Raw genomic sequence first — 20,204 nt, 5'->3', positions numbered from 1 at the left:
CCAGATCCTCCAGTCTGGCCTCGATACGGCCGACTCCACGCCTATGGCCTCTGGTACATTGTTAAAGAAATATTCATGGCTGAGGACTCCAAGCAAAACCTGAAGACTTGACATTTGAGCACATTAACCTTTTTGGGACAAAGTACCTTCAGAAGTTCAAGGTATCTAGGCCAAGCAGTCCAGCAAAAACAGCTTGCAACCCCCAAGTGCAGAGGCAGAGGTTTAGGTCCTTTCAGTTCTTGTGCCCAAAGAGGCAGTTGTCAAGCTCCATCTGACAAACAAAGCCGGCTTTCTCCCAACAGGGGTCGGGGCAAAAGTGCTGAGGAGGTGTGGGGGGAGGGGGGCTTATCAGCCTTGGCAATGCCCTCACAAGCTCCCAGTGTGAAACCCCTGTGAATCGGACTTACACCACCTTTCCCCTGCTGGAGGCAGAATTTTCCAGTTGGTCAAGGAATGCATTCTTATCACCTCTGATGCATGGCCCTTACAAGTCGTCTACCAGGGATACTGTCTCCCTTTTGCTCAACACTCTCCAGACCATCCACCGGACAACCGGTTCTCGCTTTCGGACCCTCTCTTAGTGGAGGAGGTTCATCAGCTTTTTTTCAAAAGGGGACATAGATGTGCTTCCTAGCTCAGAAAGAGGCAAGGGCTGATATTCAACTTATTGGGGACCCATCAGCCCTTCTAAACTCTCTCCTTTTCCACCTCGCAAACCAGAATGCACTGTTGTTGTTACATAGGCCCAATCAGAATAAATGGTCACCCGGCACCCATGGGAAATAAGAAGTGCTTTAATTAACGCTATGAGCTCTGCTGCATGGGCTGAATAATGCATGGGCTGCCTTTTTCATACCAGTACTTTGTGTTCACCATCCAATAAGCGGACAACTGCCGCTCCCGTATGTCTCAGGCCTGTCCCCTGGTCATTGGTCGCTGAACCATCAACAGAAAGTATTTCCCCCCTCAAGCATGCTATTTTTTGCTTTTGGTAGGACTTCCTCTTCCTTATCAAATGTGTCACAGTCATGCTTTGCGCTATCTTCCTCAGTGCACAGTTCTGTCAGGAAAGTAGCAGGGTTTACTGTCTTGCACTGTACTATGTGGATGTTTGGGCTGGATAAAATGACCTCATATGTGGATGTCATCTGTGTAGTTAGCGTTGATTTAGATCATTCTAGCATGGCAAATACTAAATGCTCCATGTACAGTGTTACTGAACACCCCATGGTGACTGTGGAGCTTTTTTCTATAGCATATGCGGTAGTGGCAAGCGCTTGCTTGCAAGGGCAGTGCCCCTGCATTACTGAGTCTAGCACTCCACTGTAATATGCCAATGGCTTGTGGCCCATAGTGCTCTTTTGAGTGAGTACTGCCGTCATCATCTGACCACCAGTATGGGAGGACAAGTAAAACTCTTGAGTATAGTCAGGGATTGGAAATAACCTCTTTCAGTCTGTTAAAGCTAATGAGCATGTCCTCTGTCCATGGTATCTTATTGTCTGTCTTTTGTGCTTTTTTAAGACCTTGAAACAAGGGCCTAGTGTGCGCTGCATAATCTAGGTTCCACGCTCAAAAGTAATTACGCAGCCCAAGGAACTTTTGCATTTCTTTGACAGTTTTTGTCTGAGGAGCACTGGGCACTGATGCAGCACCTTCTGGTGTTATCTTCTTCCCAAGGACGGATATCAACTGGCTCAAATAAAAAACCTCCTGGAGGCAGTATTGTAACTTAGCCTTATCCACTTTGTACCCTTTATGTGCTAACAGCTGTAAGAGCGTGACAGAGTCCCTTTGGCACTGTTGTTGATTATCACGCAATACTAGCAAGCCATCCACATATTGAATGATAGTGCTGGGTATCTGTATGTTTCCCAAATCTGCATGTAGTATTCTGTTAATGAAACTAGGGGATTCACAATACCCCTGTGGTAATCTTGTGTGCTCGTACCACTTTCCCCAGTGAGTAAACGTAGTGAGATATTGAGAGTCTGGGTGTAAGGGTATGGAAAAGAAAGCATTCTTTAGGTCTACAACAGTGAAATGTGTTGCTTGCCTTGGGATGCTGCACAAAATGGTTGCATGGTTAGGAACTAACGAGCAATTCCGCCTGCACAATGTCATTCAAGGGGCAGAGATCTTGTATCATTCTCCAACTTGACCCCTTCTCCTTTTTTGTCGGGTATGTAGCTATGTTGCATAGAGAGCAGGAGAGCACAATAATCCCTTCATTTAGGAGTGTGGAAATGGTGTCTATTATCCCCTCCTCTGCTTCTTTGGACGGTGGATATTGTCTGACCAGGAGCAACACTGCACCTTGTTTGAGTGTGATTCGAACGGGTGCCACTCCCTTTTACAGCCCTACATTATGAGCACTGGTTGTCCATAACCTCTCAGGAACCTGTGCTAGGTCATTTTCAGCGAAAGGGGATGCTTTTACGAGGACCATCATGGCACACTGTACTTTACGGTATTGCATCATCTCACAGGGTATACAAATAGCCAGCACTATTTCTCCATCATCAACCCTGTCCTCAAGCAATTGTGCATCTGTTACTTCTTTCAAAGGTATGGTTGCCTCAGTGCACAATATGGTGCACCACTCACGGCCGTCTGAATCAGTTCCAATTACCACAATCCTCTTCTCTGACAGCACCAATCCTTTCAAGTCCAGTGAAATTACTGTCCTTGTCACAAGCTCCAGGGACACAACATGTGATAAAGATAAAATCGTATGGTATCCGCCAACACACTTTTCCGACCTGGGGCACTGCATTAAGTAATACTGTAATCCCATACACAGACATATCGGGGTGAACAGGGTTGCTGCGAACCACCACCTCCCACCTATGGTATGTATTATCATCATAGCTCTCACAGCACACATTTCCGGAGTGGCACATACTATTCCTTGATTTGTAAAGGAGATGATCATATTAAGTATGCTCAAGAGGTCACGTCCTAACAAATTTACTGGGGAGGTTTCCGAATATAATATAGGTGCACACACCACTTTGCCTCCAATTTTGATGGGTACTTCTTCTGTGAAAGGAACCGTTGCCACAGCTCCAGAGAAGGATTACGTATCGAGAGTTTCACCTGATAACTGGAAGTTTCCTTCACTAATGCATGATTTAGTGGTATCCGTATCAACCATGAAGATGAATTGTTTATTTCCTATCTCAGTGACCACCCAGGGTTCTTCGTCTAGTTGGGTATTCATGGACAGGACTGGGCATGCAAGAGCTCTCTGTGGGCTGTCCTAATCAGGATATATATTTGTACCTGGGATAGTCGAGGGGTTGACTCCCATGACACTTACTCCTCGATAATGTCCCGCCCCTCTCCCCCATCCCTTGCACTTCCGTCTGTACACTTGCATGACCCGAATCTTCTAGGCCTAGTAAGTGTTGTCTTGTCCCTCCTTTTTCTCCACTCCCTAATCTATCTGGTTTCGCCTGAAACACTTCATGCACTTGCACTAGAAGAAATGCCGTCAGGCCTAGTACACTAGTTACTTTTTTTGTTAGATCATTCATAACCTCAAGGCCTAAGAATGAATACTGTATTCCCTTGCTCTGTTCCCGCCTTGAAGCGCTTTGAAGCACTTGACTTGTGTATAGGCGCTGTACAAATATACAATTACAATGCATCACTGTCCCATTAGGAACAGCATTTCTACTGGGCATTTGGGCACCATATGATTGGCCTGGTGGCGCAGCTTGTGTTGGGATGCGGGTAGCTGTGCCTGCAGGGGTTGTGGGAGCAACTGTGTACAGGCTTGGTGTATCTCGTATGGTATTGATGTGGGCATCGGGAGAACTGGAGAGTGTTGCTGCCGGGGTGCTGGGACTGCGGGAGTGCACCGATTGTATCCCACTCCCATCCTGCTTCTACACTCGGTCACAAAATGACCCATACTACTACGTCCCATACCCCTTTCCTCCATCCTGTATGGTTGTCCCTCACTAGGGACGGGAACTTAACCTTTTTTCACCAGAAAAATAACACTTTCCCTTTAAATGTATAGGTGCGTGGGGACGCGGCCCTGGCAGAATGCGCTCCCCTAACCCCACCCACCGGTGTCACACCTCAGCCCTCTTTCCGTGTCAACCGGAATGGACCGCTTTCACCAGCGCGCCTGAGTGAGGCCTCAAGCCTCATAATTCCATGTGCTTTCCCTAATCTTTTGGTTTCTAATTTTCAGGTATTTGGGAACACCGTCCACCTGTGCCCTTTTCCGTTCCCAGCGCTTGTCGATCCCGGGTGGCTTCCGCAGGTGCCCGTCGTGCAATGGTTCCTTCCCCACATAGGATCCGCAAGGGATTTTCCTCCGGTGCCTCGGGGAAGACCATGGATGGGAAAGCTGCTATGCTCAGGAACAGGCTGGCACAGTGGAGAGAGTTGTTCTCCAGGACTCTACCGGAGAGCATTAAGGAATACGTATGTAGGAAGACCAAGAAGGTAAGCATACTCTTCTCAAAAGAACCCTGCCGTGGCGACTCCTTCGTGGGGAAGCCTACTGACTGGAGAGGTCAGTCAGACCCTTGCCGCGGCAGCAAGGACACTGAGGCTCTTGTAGCTACCAGCTTAAAGGCCGAGGGGCCTAAGGACCCTACGGATTCCACCGCCGAGGGGCCTACAGGCTCTGCTACCGGGACACATCCAGAGGGGCTTAGATCTGCTACCAGGCACACGCCTGAGGGGGCAGCTACACACAGCGCAGACAGCACTACCAGCCTCATGGCCGAGGGCCAATTGCCTACCTGCCCCACGCCTGAGGTGCAGGGTAGTGCAACGCTGATGCGTCCAGGCATGCAGACCGAGCCCAGGCAAATGTCGTCCACAGCGGTACGTGCGGAAGGCACGGACAAAATGGCAGTGCATGCAGACAAGATGGCACCCAGGACAGAAGCCTCCCAACATGGTGAATTGCAAAAGTGCGAGCCTGCGACCAGGGCAGATTGGGGTCCTATGACTCCGGTCACAAAGACCACTTCATACCCAACATTCTCGGGTCAGCCAAGATACCATGAGGGCATGTACTCACAAGTAAGGAGCAGACAGCAGGCCTTTACTCCACCACAGCCAGAGCCGGTGCAGGATCGCACCCAGCCCGCTTGCGAAGATCGTTTTTTGGACATATTCTTGACCCTCATGCGGTCCCCACAGATGGGGCACATTCCCAAGGGTATAATCCAGGAGATGCTGCCTCCCACATTGCCACCACAGCCGGTGTCTGTGCAGCCTTTACCTCCTCCACCTCTGTTGCCCATGCCTCTGGTAATTCCAGGAGCAGCACCTACACCCCTAGTGCCAGAGTCTGGGCCTTCTTCAGTGGCAGAACTAACACTCACGGACCCAGGGGTCCCTTCTAACACAGGTGACCAACAAGACACTGATGAGGAGCAGGACACGCCTTCCTCGGCGAGGGCATTCCATGAATGGATTGCAGGGTTAGCCGATTACCTGGGCATTCCTCAGTCACAGGCGGAGGCAGAGGTACTCCAGGCTGACAAACAAGTCTCTTTCAAAGCGGGACTCGCAGAAGCAAAACCCGTGGCACAGGACTTCATGGAGTCCATGGGGGCACACATAGATACTGCGAACAGGGCTATCTATGTGGCAACGGACATAAGAAGGATGGTGTGGCTCGAGGCAACCAGATTCAATCCTGATGTTCAGGACAGGATCCTAGACCTACCCTTCGAGGGTGGTGACTTGTTCCACTCCTTCACGGACGAGGAACCTGATTAAAAAGAAGAGCAGATCAGACAGCCAGGTCCCTGGCCATTTTCATCAAGCCAGTTGCCAAAACCTTCTCTCTTGGCCACTCTTGATGAGACAGAGGCTGATCTTTTGGCGGTTTGCGGGGCTACCAGGACTGTAGGTCCAGGCAACCCGGATAGGTCACTGAGCCAACATAGGTGAAAACACCAGAAGTCTTCGCACAAGGGCTTTTTTCAGTGCTCCTCTGTCATCTGCCTCAGACCTAAAAAAGCAGTGATGGCTCTTCTCAGGTCCACTCGGGGGCAGTCTGGCCCTACACAGTCAAGCTTGGCGTTCACTGACTCATGGGTGATTTTGGTGGTCTCCTCAGGCTTCCGACTTCCCCTGCCCTTACCCCTCTCCCACCCAGCCACAGATCGGACTCCTTCTCTCTTGGCAGAGATTTGTTACCTGGTAAAGAGGGAGTTAGTGGAGGAGGTTCCTCTACCTCAGAAGGGGCAGGGCTTTTACTCCTGCATCTTTGCCATTCAAAAGAAGAACCAGGCGGGCCAGCGAGTGGTCCTAGACCTTTCCTTCCTCAATCTATACCTACCTCTGCAGAAGTTCAAAATGGTGATGCCAGCCCTTATAGTGGACACGCTGTGTGGGGGGGGACTGGACATGCTTCCTGGATCTGAAAGACGCATATTTGCATGTCCCCATAGTGCAGCACCATTGATCATTCCTCAGGTTTGGGTCATGGGGTTGCACTTTCGATACAAGGTGCTGCCGTTCAACTTGAACTCAGTGCCGAGTGTATTCACAAGACTGAACGCGGTGGTGGCCCTACTCAGGTCAGAAGGCCTCCATGTGTATCCTTGCCTCAACTGGTAAGTCAGAGGGCAGTCCCAGGAGAAGGTCAGGTACTCTATGACCAGATTTATGACTACACTCTATGAACTGGGGTACACTAAATCAATTTCCAGAAATATCAGCTCTACCCTATACAAACTCTGTTGTTTCTGGGGCTGCTGTGGGACACTCAGAAGCAGAGGGTGTTCCTAACGGGGCTGAAGGTGGCGGCAATCAAAGCTTCCGTTGCTCACTTCCTCAGAAGAACAGTAACTACTGCTTGGTGGTACCAGCACCTGCTAGGAGTACTGGCGGCATGCCTCCTGGCTATCCCTTACACCCAGCTGCGAATGACGAAGCTGCAGCTTGATTTCTTCACATCCTGGGACCAGGCATTGGGTCATCAGGGAGCACCGGTCACTATACCTGTGCTCCTACAGCAGGACCTCATGTGGTGGGGGCACGATGTGTACCTCGTGGGCAGACCATTCAGACCGCCTCCGACAGATCATGCTATGACTATGGACTCCTCACTCCAGGGGTGGGGTGCTACTCTGGGGACTCATTGAGTACATCGTCTCTGGTCCAGGACAGACCAGCAAAACCACATCAATTGGCTGGAAATGATTGCCATTTAACACTCAAGGCATTCCTGCCTTTAATCAGGAGCAGTACAGTTTGCATTCGGACAGTGTGAGAAACTAGAAGGTGTCTCACCTACTAGTCCCCGGGGATCTGTCCTCCAGGTGGTCATGAACCAACCATCGCTTTTGCATCCAGTGCCTGGAGGTGGACCAGTGTGGGAGGATCACCTGGGTGAGGGGTATTCGGGGAGTGAGAGTTGGAAACCGGAGGGTGAGATGTGGTATCCACTTCCCTGTAACACCTTTACCCCATCCTACCCGGTAGGATATTTAGGAATTCTACCCCCGCACCTGTTTTACAACACAAACACTTTCTTACGGACAGCCCACTCTAAGGGAAAACAGACTAACACCCGAGTCGTCTACCTGATGTGTCCCAATGCTATGGTCAGGCGAGGTCAGGCAATTATCGACAATCGCTCACACCTGACTTCCATTACACTTCCCCACACGGATAAAAGGCAGAGCTCGAGAGCATACTGTGAGCGAGGCAGTGCACACGAGGAAACAGCAGTTTCGAGGCGGCTGCTGAGCAAGAGGGGACAGATGGCAAAACCAAAGGGGATTGCCAGCTCAGAAATTCCCTTGACCTTTTCTACAAGGAACCATTACTTTCCAGAGACCTCGAGAATAGAAAGTGTAAGACCAGGAAAACAGGCTGACGAATCCTGCATTGTGTGTCAGAGATACTTGGGGTCCCCCTGCGTCAATAATCAAGGCAGGGAGAATCATTAGCCACCCTGGTACCGTCCTGGGCTTCAAGAACAAAGGCGCGTCAGTGAAGTCAACACAGCCGGTGAGTTGGGGAGACCGATACAAGACCAGTCTGTGTTGAAGCCAAGGTTGCAAGCAGCAACATTGTATGGCGAGCGCTGGAACGAACATTGTTAAAACCTGTGTGATAAGAGACGCGAGTGAAGTTAAACTGCTGATGAGTGATTGACTTTAAAGCAAGCTACAATACCTTTGATGGAGTGGTCCGGCACCGCGTGGGTGCTCAATCCAAGGTCTCTATAAGGTATCCAGCTGAGAAGTGATAACAGTAGATCAATTTGTTCCGAGCCTGGCAGAGGGAGACCAGTTGAAAGAGAACAAATTAATGTAAATTGAAGTGGCCCTGCGACGGGTCAAGCTAAATCCTGTACACAGTCGAAAGTCTTTGATTTTGATGAAATAGAGAATGTTTGGAAGAATAAGTGAATTCGGTCTGAGCCCGGCTGAGGAGGACTCGGGGTGAACAGTAAATCACCTGAGAAGTTGTATAAGTGAACATCCTAAGAAGAAAGGAACTTTACTGTTTTGTTATGTTGTATCGGGCCCTCTGAAATAAGAGACTTTGCGTGACAGAGACTTTGGCACAGAAGTCCCTGATGTTGAAGTCTTGAACTGCATCCTCGTACTAGAGAAGACAGAGTGTGTGCTAAGCTTGAATGTGCTGCCTTGTTCCATGCTGAAAACGTGGGGAAGGGAAGCCAACGGCTTGAATATCCTGACAAATCATTTCTTGAACACTTTTCTTTTGCATATCATTGTTTCCCACACTATTTGTATTGAGAAGTAAGGAATGACAATAGGTTTATTAGAATAGGCCCTTTTATTTTGACAAGACACCACTAGGACTGCGTTATTATTATTTGATGGTCGTAGCTTGCTCCCATCTTTAGATTTAGTATTGGATAGGTGTTTTTCAAACCCAGTGGAATTTCAATAAACACCCTTGAACTTTGATCACTTGTGTCGGTCTTATAGTTTGATACCATGTCTTTCTTACATATGGTGTCAGGATTGGTATATGATTCAAGTGATACAAAGTGAGAATCCATGTTGATAATCTGTGTACCACCAGAAGGCGAAAATAGAATTGTTGAACTCCTCGATTCTGATCATGTATCCACTCTTAAAGAGGTTTTTTTTTCCCAGCTTCACGTTCCAACTGGTCAACAAGATGTATTCTTCTAAACTCTGCTGTTATTAAATACCCTTCCCCTTTCCCACTATAACATCCAACAGTGCGATCGACTAATCTTAAAAGTACAACCCACACGCATCTTCATTTGACCTAGCGCTCTGAATCCACCTCTTCCCGAACATTTTCTTTTTGATACCAAATCCGCTTTGCTCCCTAGTCCATCAGGTTTAGAAATAAACCTATCTAGATCTTCCCCTCTGTCAGAATCAGATTTGGAGGAATCGGACGACTTTGAAACCCTCTCAGAAGATGTCAAGACCTGTTTTTTTTCTGTTCAGAAAAAACGACAGAGGGGAACCCTTACCCCACCGGAAGACATGGCCGACCGGACAGACATCATAGCCTAACTGGCCACCCATCAAATTCAGGCCAAAGATCACCTTCAAGATAATTTAACAAAATTGGTTGAGTTGCAGGCAATACCCCTTCTACCTCAAGGAATACTACAACTATACCAAGAGGGCGAAGTCCTAGCAAATTTCTTTCTGAATTTTGAGCGATTAGCAGAGCTATTAGTATAGGAAGAAAATCTAATTATTTTGTATTTAGGCCTCTGCTGGAAGGTGAGCTACAGATCGCCTACCAGCTACTTAATCTTGCCCAGGGGGCTACCTTTATAGCTATAAAAGAGGGGCTTCTAAAAAGCATAGGGCAAACCTGTAACTTCTATTGGCAGAAATGAAGGGCCATTAGACTCGACCCCCGGGAAACCCCCCCTTGAATTAGGGGAAAGAATCAAAAATACAGTCACCCTCTGGATTAAGAACAAAACAATGGAAGAATTGGTAGAAATTATTACTCTAGAGCAATTCACCAATTCTTTACCACTACAACTAAATCAACCCCCCCCCCCCCCTAATCATGGCTGTTGAGACTGCTCAAAATCACTCGGACACAGTCAAACACCTCCACCCGGTACATCGAAGTGAGGAGCAGAAAGATCAAAAGCTCACTGCTCCCAACCCCAGATACTAGATAGAAGGGAAGGATACTCTTAGTCCAAGGAATGGATACCAAATGAAAAGAATGGAAGTTAAAAGAACTGACTCTAGGAGTAGAGAGGAAACTAAAAGAGAAGAGCCTAAAGGAATCAAACGCTCTCCTCCAATCTCCTTTTCATGTAGAGAAACTGCCAATTTGGCCAGAAACTCCTACAAATATGAAGGAAAAACCCATGGAAATAGGCTATCTAAGAGTGGGAAGAACCCAAAAGAAAGCTAGAAACCTTTCGTATATGTTTATGTCAATCTTCTACTGACTTTATTTATGAAAAGGCCATGGTAAATGGAAAAACAAGCAAAGGCATCAATCGACTTGTGTGTCCACAATAAGGGCCGATTTGGTTACAACGACAGACCTAAAAAATGTGAACCTAGTCAGAGTTCCATGTGTACACGTGGATAACAAAACGTACCCGAATATACCTCTGTACATTAACAATCAGGGGAGAGTCATATTTGGTATCATCAGCCATGATTCCCCCGACTCCCTGAAGAAGTCATTGTGGGAAGGGACTTCCCTGCATTCTCCACTCTCTTGCAGGAGCTTCCAATTCCCCATAGGGATTTTGTACCCCAAGACCATTGGCACTCCAACTGTTACTCCCAAACCCCTCCCGTATGGGAGTGGACAGAGACAGAACCCCTTGAGCCTACCATTTACCAAAAACCTTCCACAAAATATGGAGAACACCTTATTTCAAAGTCAACCCCTTGATGGCAGTTTATGGGATACATTCAGGAGATAAACGGGAAGACCTCACCTTCACCAGAACAAAAGAAAAGGAACCCATGGATTATGCGAGAGTCCTTGGATATATTTGCCTCTTGTCCCATCCAGGATCTTGAAATTGAAGATCCTAGGAAAGGACCAAGTAGATCCACCTCGCATGGGGGAAGGGCATGTGAGAAACCAGAAGGTGTCTAACCTACTAGTCCCAGTGGATCTATCATCCAGGTGGCCAGGACACAGCCATTGCTTTTGGATCCAGTTCCTGTGGGTGGGCCAGTACGGGCTGACTTCCATTAAACCTCCCCACAGGGTTAAACGGCGTAGCATGAGAGCACACTCTGAGTGAGACAAAGCACACGAGGAAAGAGCAGTTTCGAAACTGTTATGATACGGCAGCTGAGTAAGAGGGGCACGACGGCATAACCAAAGAGAATCGCATAGGTATGAAATTCCCTTGACCTTTTCGACAAGGAACCATTACTTTCCAGTGACCTCGAGAATAGAAAGCATAAGACCAGGAAACCAGGCTGAGGAATCATGCATTGTGTGTCTGAGATACCCGGGGCCAACCCGCATCAATAATCAAGGTGGGGAGAATCACCAGCCGCCCTGGGACTATCCTCGGCTCCAAGAACAAAGCAGCATCAGTGAAGTTAACACAGCCGGTGAGTTGGGGAGACTGATACAAGACCCGTCTGTGTTGAAGCCATGCTTGCAAGCCGCAACATTGTATGGTGAATGGCAGTGCTGAAACAAACATTGGTAAAACGTGTGTGATAAGAGATGCGAGTGAAATTAAACTGCTGATGAGTGATTAAACTTTAAAGCAAGTTACAATACCTTTGACGGAGTGGTCTGGCACCCCATGGGTTCTGAATCGAAGGTCTCTGTAAGGTATCCAGCTGAGAAGTGATAACAGTAGATACATTTTGTCCGAGCCCGGTGGAAGGAGACCAATTGAAAGAGAACAAATAAATGTGAATTGAAGTGGTCCTTCGACGGGTCAAGCAAAATCCTGCGCACAGTTGAAAGTCTTCGATTTTGATGAAATAGAGAACGTTTGGAAAAGTACGTGAATTTGGTCCCAGCCCGGCTGAGGGAAACCCATTGAAGGTTTTGTGTTAGTGGGTCTTAGCCCGGCAGAGGGGGACCCGTGGTGAACAGTAAATCACCTGAGAAATTGTATAAGTGAACATCCTGAGAAGAAAGGAACTTTACTGTTTTGTCATCTTGCATGAGGCCCTCTGAAATAAGAGACTTTGAGTCACAAAGAGACTTTGGCACAGAAGTCTCTGATGTTGATGTCTTGAACTGCATCTTCGTGCTAGAGAAGCCAGAGAGTGTGCTAAGCTCGAATGTGCCGCCTTGTTCCCTGCTGAAAACATGTGGAAGGGAAGCAAATGGCTTGAATATCCTGACATATCATTTCTTGAACACTTTTCTTTTGCATAACATTGTGTCCCACTATTTATTAGTATAGGCCCTTTTATTTTGACAGCACACCACTAGGACTGCATCATTATTAGATGGTCGTAGCTTGCTCCCATCTTTAGATTTAGGATTAGATGGGTGTTTTTCAAACCCAGTTGACATTCAATAAACACCCTTGAACCGTGATCCCTTGTGTCTGTCTTACTGTTTGATACCATGTCTTCCTTACAGACGGACAACTCTACTTGCATGTATTACATAAACAAGCAGGAGGGCACCATATCCCCCCTCTTATGCAGACTGGCCCTCAACATCTGGGAGTGGGCGATCGAGCCGGACATCTGGATCTCAGCGGTGCATCTGTCGGGAGAATCTAACCTCGAGGCGGACAGACTCAGTCGGATGGGCTCCGACAATTACGAGTGGCAGCGGAACACAAGAGCCTTTCAATACATTTTCAGCAGGTGGGGTCACCCGATCACAGACCTGTTTGTGACGGAGAGCAACCGCACTTATCAGCAGTTCACCTCCTGGGGAGGTATGGAGCGCGGCTCCTCCAGGGACGCGCTCCAGATCCCCTGAGATTGGATGTGGGCATATGCTTTTCCTCCTACCCCGCTCATGCACATGTTTGTTTGCAAGATCAGACGATTCTCATCCTCATAGTGCTGCAGTGGCCAACCAGGCCTCGGTTCTCAGACCTATGGCAGCTGTCAGCCCAACCAGAAGTCCCTCCCCCGCTCTGGGAGGCCCCGCTCCTGGTGCTGCAGGGGGGGGGGAGTGATTCACCCTTGCCCAGAGAGGCTAGCCCTGTCCGCCTGGTACCTGAGCAGGTGACTCTGAAACATCGCCAGCTGTCTCAAGACAACCTAGAATTCATCCAAGGAGCCAGGAATCGTGCTACTCGAAAGCAGTACAAGAGCAAATGGACCAGGTTCTGCATCTGGTCCAAGGAAAAGGGAGTGGACCTGCTATCCTGCATTCTGGACCAGGTGATGTCTTTCTCTGCATACTTACCCAGATCGGTGGACCAGGTCAACACCTGCAAAACATACCTAGGGGCCATTGGCACATACAGGAACTCTGACAGGTTTGCCTTCTCCTCAGCTAATCAAATGGTGAAGAGGCATCTAGCAGGGTTGACCAGGCTTTACCCGCCTGTCAGATGCCCGTACCCATTCTGGGATCTTAACGTTGTTCTTAGCGCCCTTGGTCTTATCGCCGTTGCGCAGAAACCATTCCAGCCCATGGCCACAGTGGACAGCGAATTGGTGACGCGCAAACAGCGCTACTAGTGGGTTTTACTTCAGCTCACAGAGTTAGCGAGATTCAGGCTCTCGTGGCTTCCGAGCCCTACACAATGTTTAATCAGGACAAGGTTGTGCTCCGCACGCACTCCAGGTTTCTACCAAAACAGGTCTCATCTTTCCACATTAACAAAGAGATTGTGCCACTACTTTTTTTTCAAATCCCAAGGAAGACGCTGAAAAGGCTGTCCACTTCTGTCTCGACAGGACCAAGGCCTTTCGCAAGACCAATGCCTTATTTGTCACATTTGGATGCTCAAGGCCTAGACAACAAGCGTCCAAGGCATCAATAGCCAGATGGATGACTGCTGCCATCCAAGAGGCATACAAGGCTCAGCGCAAGGAGGCTCCAAGGGGCGTGCACGCTCACACTATAAGAGCCAAGGCAGTGGCTGTAGCCTTTCAATGACACGTATGGTGACAAGTAATTAGCAGAGCTGCAACATGGGCCACTCCATCTGCCTTCTGCAAGCACTACTGTCTTGGTACCAGCACCCGGGCTGACGCAGCATTTGACTGGGCTGTCATCCGTAATCTGTTTGCATAGAGTATCAAGCTCTCCTCCCCGGGCGTTTTCATCAGTTGTAGTTGCCCATACAAGATGGAGGAAGGGGGACAGGACGTAGGAGTAATTAAGTGTTACTCACCAAAGTGAATAACGTACTCCTAGTCCATAGTCCACTTTCCTCCATGTGTCCCACCATCCTTCCCCCTAAAATAAGAGCAGCGAGGTTGAGCAGTTCAATACAACCGACTCGTCAAAGGGTACTGAGGTGTGGCACTGTCATGCTACCCCCGGGGACCCAGACCAAGTCCAGCAACCCCGGAAGCAGGCATCAAGTTATCCCAAGCAAGCCCAACAACCGCTGCTAGGGGCTATTTGGGTACAGTCCTGGCTTCTATGGCGCCAGGCTCATATGGAGAGTCAGTCCTGGCACCATAGGCGCCAGGCTCATAGATTAAAACTTACCTGATGCAGACCATGCTGCAAACCTACCTGATGCAGACCATGCTGCAAGAGCTCCAAGCCAAAAGAGGCTTGGAGGGAACTACTTTACCTAGGGACTATTTTTTTATTCGGGTGGGGCTGGGGAGGAATACTTACCTGGGACTACTTTGGAGGCTATTTAAACCACGCCTGAAGAGCAGCACACGCTTCGCGTTATTCTGCATCCAGCAGCGTAACGCTCACCGTGCCTGCAAGTCTGCATCCAGTCTTCTGCCACGCCCGCCTCGAGTCGAGTCTCCTAGAAATAGGGAGAAAGAAGTAGAAAAGGTTAGAACAAGAGCAATACCTTTGATCCTTACCTGAAATACCCGATCCATCGCGCCTTCGAGCTGGAAGAAAGGTGATTTTATGCGCGTCGCCTCGCCTGCTGCAGCGCCGCGCTGAACTCACCAGCCTTCGCAGCATCTTCACATTCCACCGCATCCTTCTGCATGTTCTCGCCGCACTCCGGCACCTAAGGGAAAGACAAGAACAGCAAGGTGAGCCAAGGGAATGCACAGAGGCAATATTAGTTACCCCCTATCGACTTACCTGACTTTACCACCGGGGGTACTATTCCTCTTCATGGGTCAGCGCAGCTTCCACTGCATCTTCGCCGAACCCCGGCCCCTAAGGGGAAACAAAAGGACAGCAAGGTGAAACAAAGGGACAAACAAGGGGAAACCTCCTCATCACAATAGACTTACCTGATTTTACCGCCAGAGGCATTATTCGCGGAGACTTCATACTTTCTCTCAGCACCTGAATAAGGGAGAAACAGGTTACATATTGACATTATTTTATCGAACTGTGTTGGATAATACAAATCCTTACCTGAATATTACCGGTTGCCACGAGGAACTCTTTGCTAGGGTCAAGCTGCAACCTGCAAGGAATCGGACAAGAGTGAAAGTCAGACATTTGAACTCTTACGAACTACATACTTGCGGCGTCTTGCCGGGAATCTCAGAGTCAATATTGTTCTGGAACTCACCAATTCCTTGGAACCAGTGAAGCAACTGGTTATCTACGCGCCCCTGCGCTCAATGCAGGATGGAGAGCTCATCTTTCCAAACCATCAGGTGAGACTATTAGATGGGACATCAAAGGTGATCAGTGGGGAGAACACTGGGAGTGGGGGGGGTTAACGCTCAACTCCACAGGTGGTTAATTCCTTTTCTCCATTTGCAGAATAATATTCCTACGGGCCAAGGAAACGAAGCTAGGTGGGCCAGTCCAGTCCATCATCTTGGCACTACGCGTCACATTGGTGGAGACCGCAGCTGTTCAGATCGACGCCCCTGTTGGAGCCAGGTGAGCGTAACACACTGGTGGGCGAGGTTAGGAGAACTCATGCTCCCAGGGCGGCACCCACACATGCGTATAAATTTATAGGGAAAGTGTTATTTTTATGGTAAAAAAAGGTTCCGTTCCAGTCCCTAGTGAGGGATGCCCATAGAAGATGGAGGAAAGAGGACTATGAGGATCTTAGTCACTCCGGTGAGTAACACTTAATTTTTTCTGCATCCCCAAAACTGAAATGGTTCCGCTCCCCCTCTCAGCCCATTCCTCTGAATCCACCTCTGCACCCCTCCACTTCCTTGCTGCTGATCTTCTTGGTATCACTCAGGGTACTGTGACTGAGACCCACCCTTCCATTGCCCTCCGTCTGCCCAGAATGCTATTATTCTTGCATCTGTTCGCGCCACTCACTGCTCTGCTGAGTCCATTTGAGTCACTGCCACGACTTCCCCTTTAAATGCTATTTTTGATAACTTCTTTTGTATTAGTTTTGCTTCCTCACCCTGCAACCTCTGTGCAGTTTCCTTATCTTTCTTTGATCCCCTTAAAATTATGCATGATTATAGTCTGTATTTTGGCCCACCCTTTCACCTCTGCACCCACAATATTATCGAGAGCTTTCTGTACTTCCTTGGGCAATCCCCTTTTAATAACAAAATAAAAAAGCAGAACTGACCAGTCCCACTGTTCCCCCAACTTTGTCCTCCAAATAAATCTCTTGTACTTTTAAAATGTATTGAGCAGGGCCATCATCATCCCCCATTGTATACTGCATTATGGACTGCAAATCTGATGTATCGCGGTATGCCCTGCTGAAGTGCGGCCCACACCTGCGCTCTGATCTCGTTGAAGTGCGCCACATCATGTACGTCATCATCTATCTTGATTTCTGGATATTCAGCCTTAACCCAAATGTCTCCTGCCTGATCCCCCACAATTGCTACAAGCAAACTTTTTATATCTCCCACAGACAGAGGGATACCGGCCGTTGGTTTTTCAAAAACATTCATCCATTTACCAGCCCCTGCAGTGAGGTGTGGAAGCGCTTAAATTAGGTTGTTTTTGTCCATCTGAGATCAAGGTATGTACTGCGTCCTCCTGGGGCCTTTATGCAATAATGGCAACTGTATACCCACTCCTCTTCTCCCCATCTTGCTGTCACTCGCTTTTTTCCTTGCCACTGCTGCCTGGCCAAATCTGTTCCTCAACTCCGGTCCCCACAAGATCTCTACCCTTGGGGTAATTGTCAGCATCTCCTCCTCGTCCTCTAATTTATCCACTGTTTCCCATTCATCCTCCTAAGTGTCCCGTAGTCTACACTCTACGCCCCTCGTTCATCACACTTCATCACATCACACTTCCCCTTCTCCTTCTCAGTTTGAACATCGGTGCTATCCAATCTAAACAAAATGTCTCCGGGCCTCCATGCATCTAGTCCACACCCCGATTTGCTGCCTTCCTCCCCGAGGACCCTCAATTGTGCCAACTCCATCTGCACTGCCTTTAATGCCTCGTCTAACTCCTTCAGTGGTTTCCTATCCATCTCTCTCTCGATATTTGGCGGTACAGCAGTGTTAGTATTCATTTGATATGGGGGTGGTAACACAGATGGGGGGGGTGCTATGGTCCGACGGGAGCACATTCTTTGGATTGATATATCCGGTGGTGGAAGGGTTGGATAGCATCCTACTGGGGGTGAAGGTAACTATTTTTCCTTAGATACTGCTCCTTTAACTACACTCTGGGTTGGCTCATGGTCACACTGGGAATTACACTCATCGTGGTCTGCTATGTCCTCAACCATTTTCATAGTTCTAAAATTTCTTTCCTCCTTTGGAGCTTTTTACCTTTATATTTAGCGACCAAAAATATGTACATCTGTTCCAGTATCCCTTTATTGTTTCTACCCTGCTCTGGTCATGGACGAAACATCTCCCCTTGTGTCTCTGCCACCCACTGCTTATGGCATTTCTCAATTTTATCCTTATACAGCGGCAATGCAACAAGTACTGTAACAGTGTAACTTACCCCCATGTTGAAAAACCTTATATTTAAAAGGTCACAGCATATACAGTGTATAGTTTGTCTTAAGCATTCCTACCAGTTGTTCGCTCCCACTGCCCTGTCGCCCCTTACCCACACACCCTTATCTCTCGCTCACTCTACTCACACACGCTCCCCACACACACCACCTCTTCCACAGACCCTCCCTTGGCCCCCTCCAACTACACAATATAAGATAAAAACACTAAAACAATAAACTAAAATGACCACTACTTCATCTTTTTCCCCTTCCCAAATTCGAGCCCTCTAATTATACAGAGCCCCTACTTCTGTATACTCTCCTCTTTTTTTTTTTCCAAAATATGGCACCATCTTCTTTTCTGCCTCGGAAAGGATTCCACGTCTCCATTTCTCTTCTCATATACTTAAAATAATAAAATATATATGTAAACCGCCACGTGGTCTTTACACACTACTCAAATCAGTCATACACCATTCCACCATGCACTCACACCCTCTCATCTTCAACAATCGCAAATCCACACACCTTTACATCGGTTCCCCCAACTTCCCTCTCAGCGTCCTACCTTGTTTTCATCCTCAAGAGGTGTACTTTTATCTGCGTGCTCACCCGAGCTCCTCCATCACAGGGTCCCATTAACAGCCTGCACCATCCTAGGAGCTGCGCCCCGCTCCAGAGAACAGTCAGGAATTTTGTCCAAATGGCTCCTGTACACCACTACGGGTTGCATGCTTGGGAATGGTCGCTGCAGGTGGGCGTGGCCCCTCTAGATATGTGGCCAGGAATCCCCTGTCTCTGTGGAAAATCTGGGATCATGTCAGATTCACCAATTTGTAGAGTAGCTCCCCACCACACACACCAGAAAAAATACAACCCACTAGGGAAAACGGCCCAGCACGCCTCTTGCAAGGATAACAAGGTTTAATCTCACAAAAATACAATTTCGTGCCAGAAAATACCTCTGCTGCCACGGAGCGCTCTGATAAAAACAGCATGAGCAGTGGGTTTTAAGGGTACACAGCATCACAAGTGTCGCACATTACAAAGGTTACAAATCCATCTGGTTGGGACAACCCTATACACATATAGCATGCTCCATACGGGATGCAAGGCGATTGGCCCCAGCGTCTTCTGTCCATCTCCTTCCACGTGGGGATCTTCTTCCGTCATCAGGTACAAGGACTCTAATTGGCAATTTAGTTACACAATTCATTTTTTCATAGCTCTATGGTGCACCTAGTACCAAGGACATGAGCGAGGCATATACTTTGGAGCTTGTGCTATCGTCTCAGAACTACGTGAACCCCCGATCCATCCCAGACACGCCGGCACCTCCACAACTTTCCCACCCGCAGCCTAAATTTGTTACCTTCTCCCCTGGCACCTCGCAGCACAAATCACATGAACTGATGGTGGGGGCAGGCGGTCACCGCTCTCTGATCTTCCTGATCGATTGGCCAATTAAAATGTTTATGGCCGGGGGTCTTGGGGTGGTCAGTGCACTCAGATGCTCGTGACCTCGGTTTGGGGGTCCATGGGTGCTATAATTTAAGGATCTGGACTGTTGAAGGCCTAAAGCCCTCGCCCCCTTCTCGTTGGATAGCTCTTCAAAGATCAATTCCAGCCCTCTGTTGGCCTTGAAGGGCACATTCCTTCTGGGTTGCATGCACTAATGATAAGGCGCAATGAAGAACTCTGTGTCTTCAGTAAACTAACCTTCTGCAGGGCCGCCAGGAGAAGATGCACACGCACCCTTCTAACCCTCGGGATGGGATTAGGCTTACTGGCCTAGCTATGTCACTAGGCCTCAATTTCAAGATGGCGTCTAACTTCTAAAATGGAGTCTCATTACACATGTGACATTAGCACCAGGATTCACTACATTTCCGCTGCAATCCAGCTTCTAAGGGTGACTCCTCTTCCCCCCTCCACTCTCCCAGCTCCCCTAAAACATCTCCTCTACAATCACCTTGTCCCAAATCGCTGAGGGGCCTGGGGATTCTGCCCCTGCTCCCCAACACAATTGAAAGTTGGCAGCATCTATAAATATTATCATCTTTATGACCCCTTTTAGACATCATTCCAGGCGTTGACACTGAAACAGCTACTGCCATTTTGTTTCAGTTGGGCTATTTATTGAAGCTTGTAGAGTAGCTAAAACCAAGCCATTCAAATATTAGCTCCCCCTTTAGCCATATTTACCCCAGTCTGTCAAGTAGATTAAAAAGCTGAATCACTGTCTAGG

General features: G+C 48.3%; 1 protein-coding gene across 5 annotated transcripts in view; it reads left to right on the top strand.

Moving 5' to 3' along the window:
* ATG7 (autophagy related 7) overlaps positions 1-20,204 on the top strand; it is a 2,414,869-nt gene that overhangs the window by 2,171,286 nt on the left and 223,379 nt on the right. Inside the window, exon 19 of one of the 5 annotated variants that reach the window (XM_069643922.1) lies at positions 16,904-17,000. The exons of 2 other annotated variants lie outside the window; for them this stretch is intronic. In XM_069643922.1, the coding sequence (XP_069500023.1) occupies positions 16,904-16,966 (63 nt within the window). In that variant the 3' untranslated portion in view covers positions 16,967-17,000. Of the gene's footprint in view, positions 1-16,903; positions 17,001-20,204 lie in introns of those variants that run through there. 2 more of the 5 variants (XM_069643920.1, XM_069643924.1) reach the window with 2 other exon arrangements.

Source organism: Ambystoma mexicanum, chromosome 2p (genome assembly GCF_040938575.1).
Source record: "Ambystoma mexicanum isolate Mex_15411 chromosome 2p, UKY_AmexF1_1, whole genome shotgun sequence".
Taxonomy (NCBI): domain Eukaryota; kingdom Metazoa; phylum Chordata; class Amphibia; order Caudata; family Ambystomatidae; genus Ambystoma; species Ambystoma mexicanum.
The sequence above is the reverse complement of the archived record's forward strand: the minus strand, read 5'-3'. Positions and strand labels throughout refer to the sequence as shown.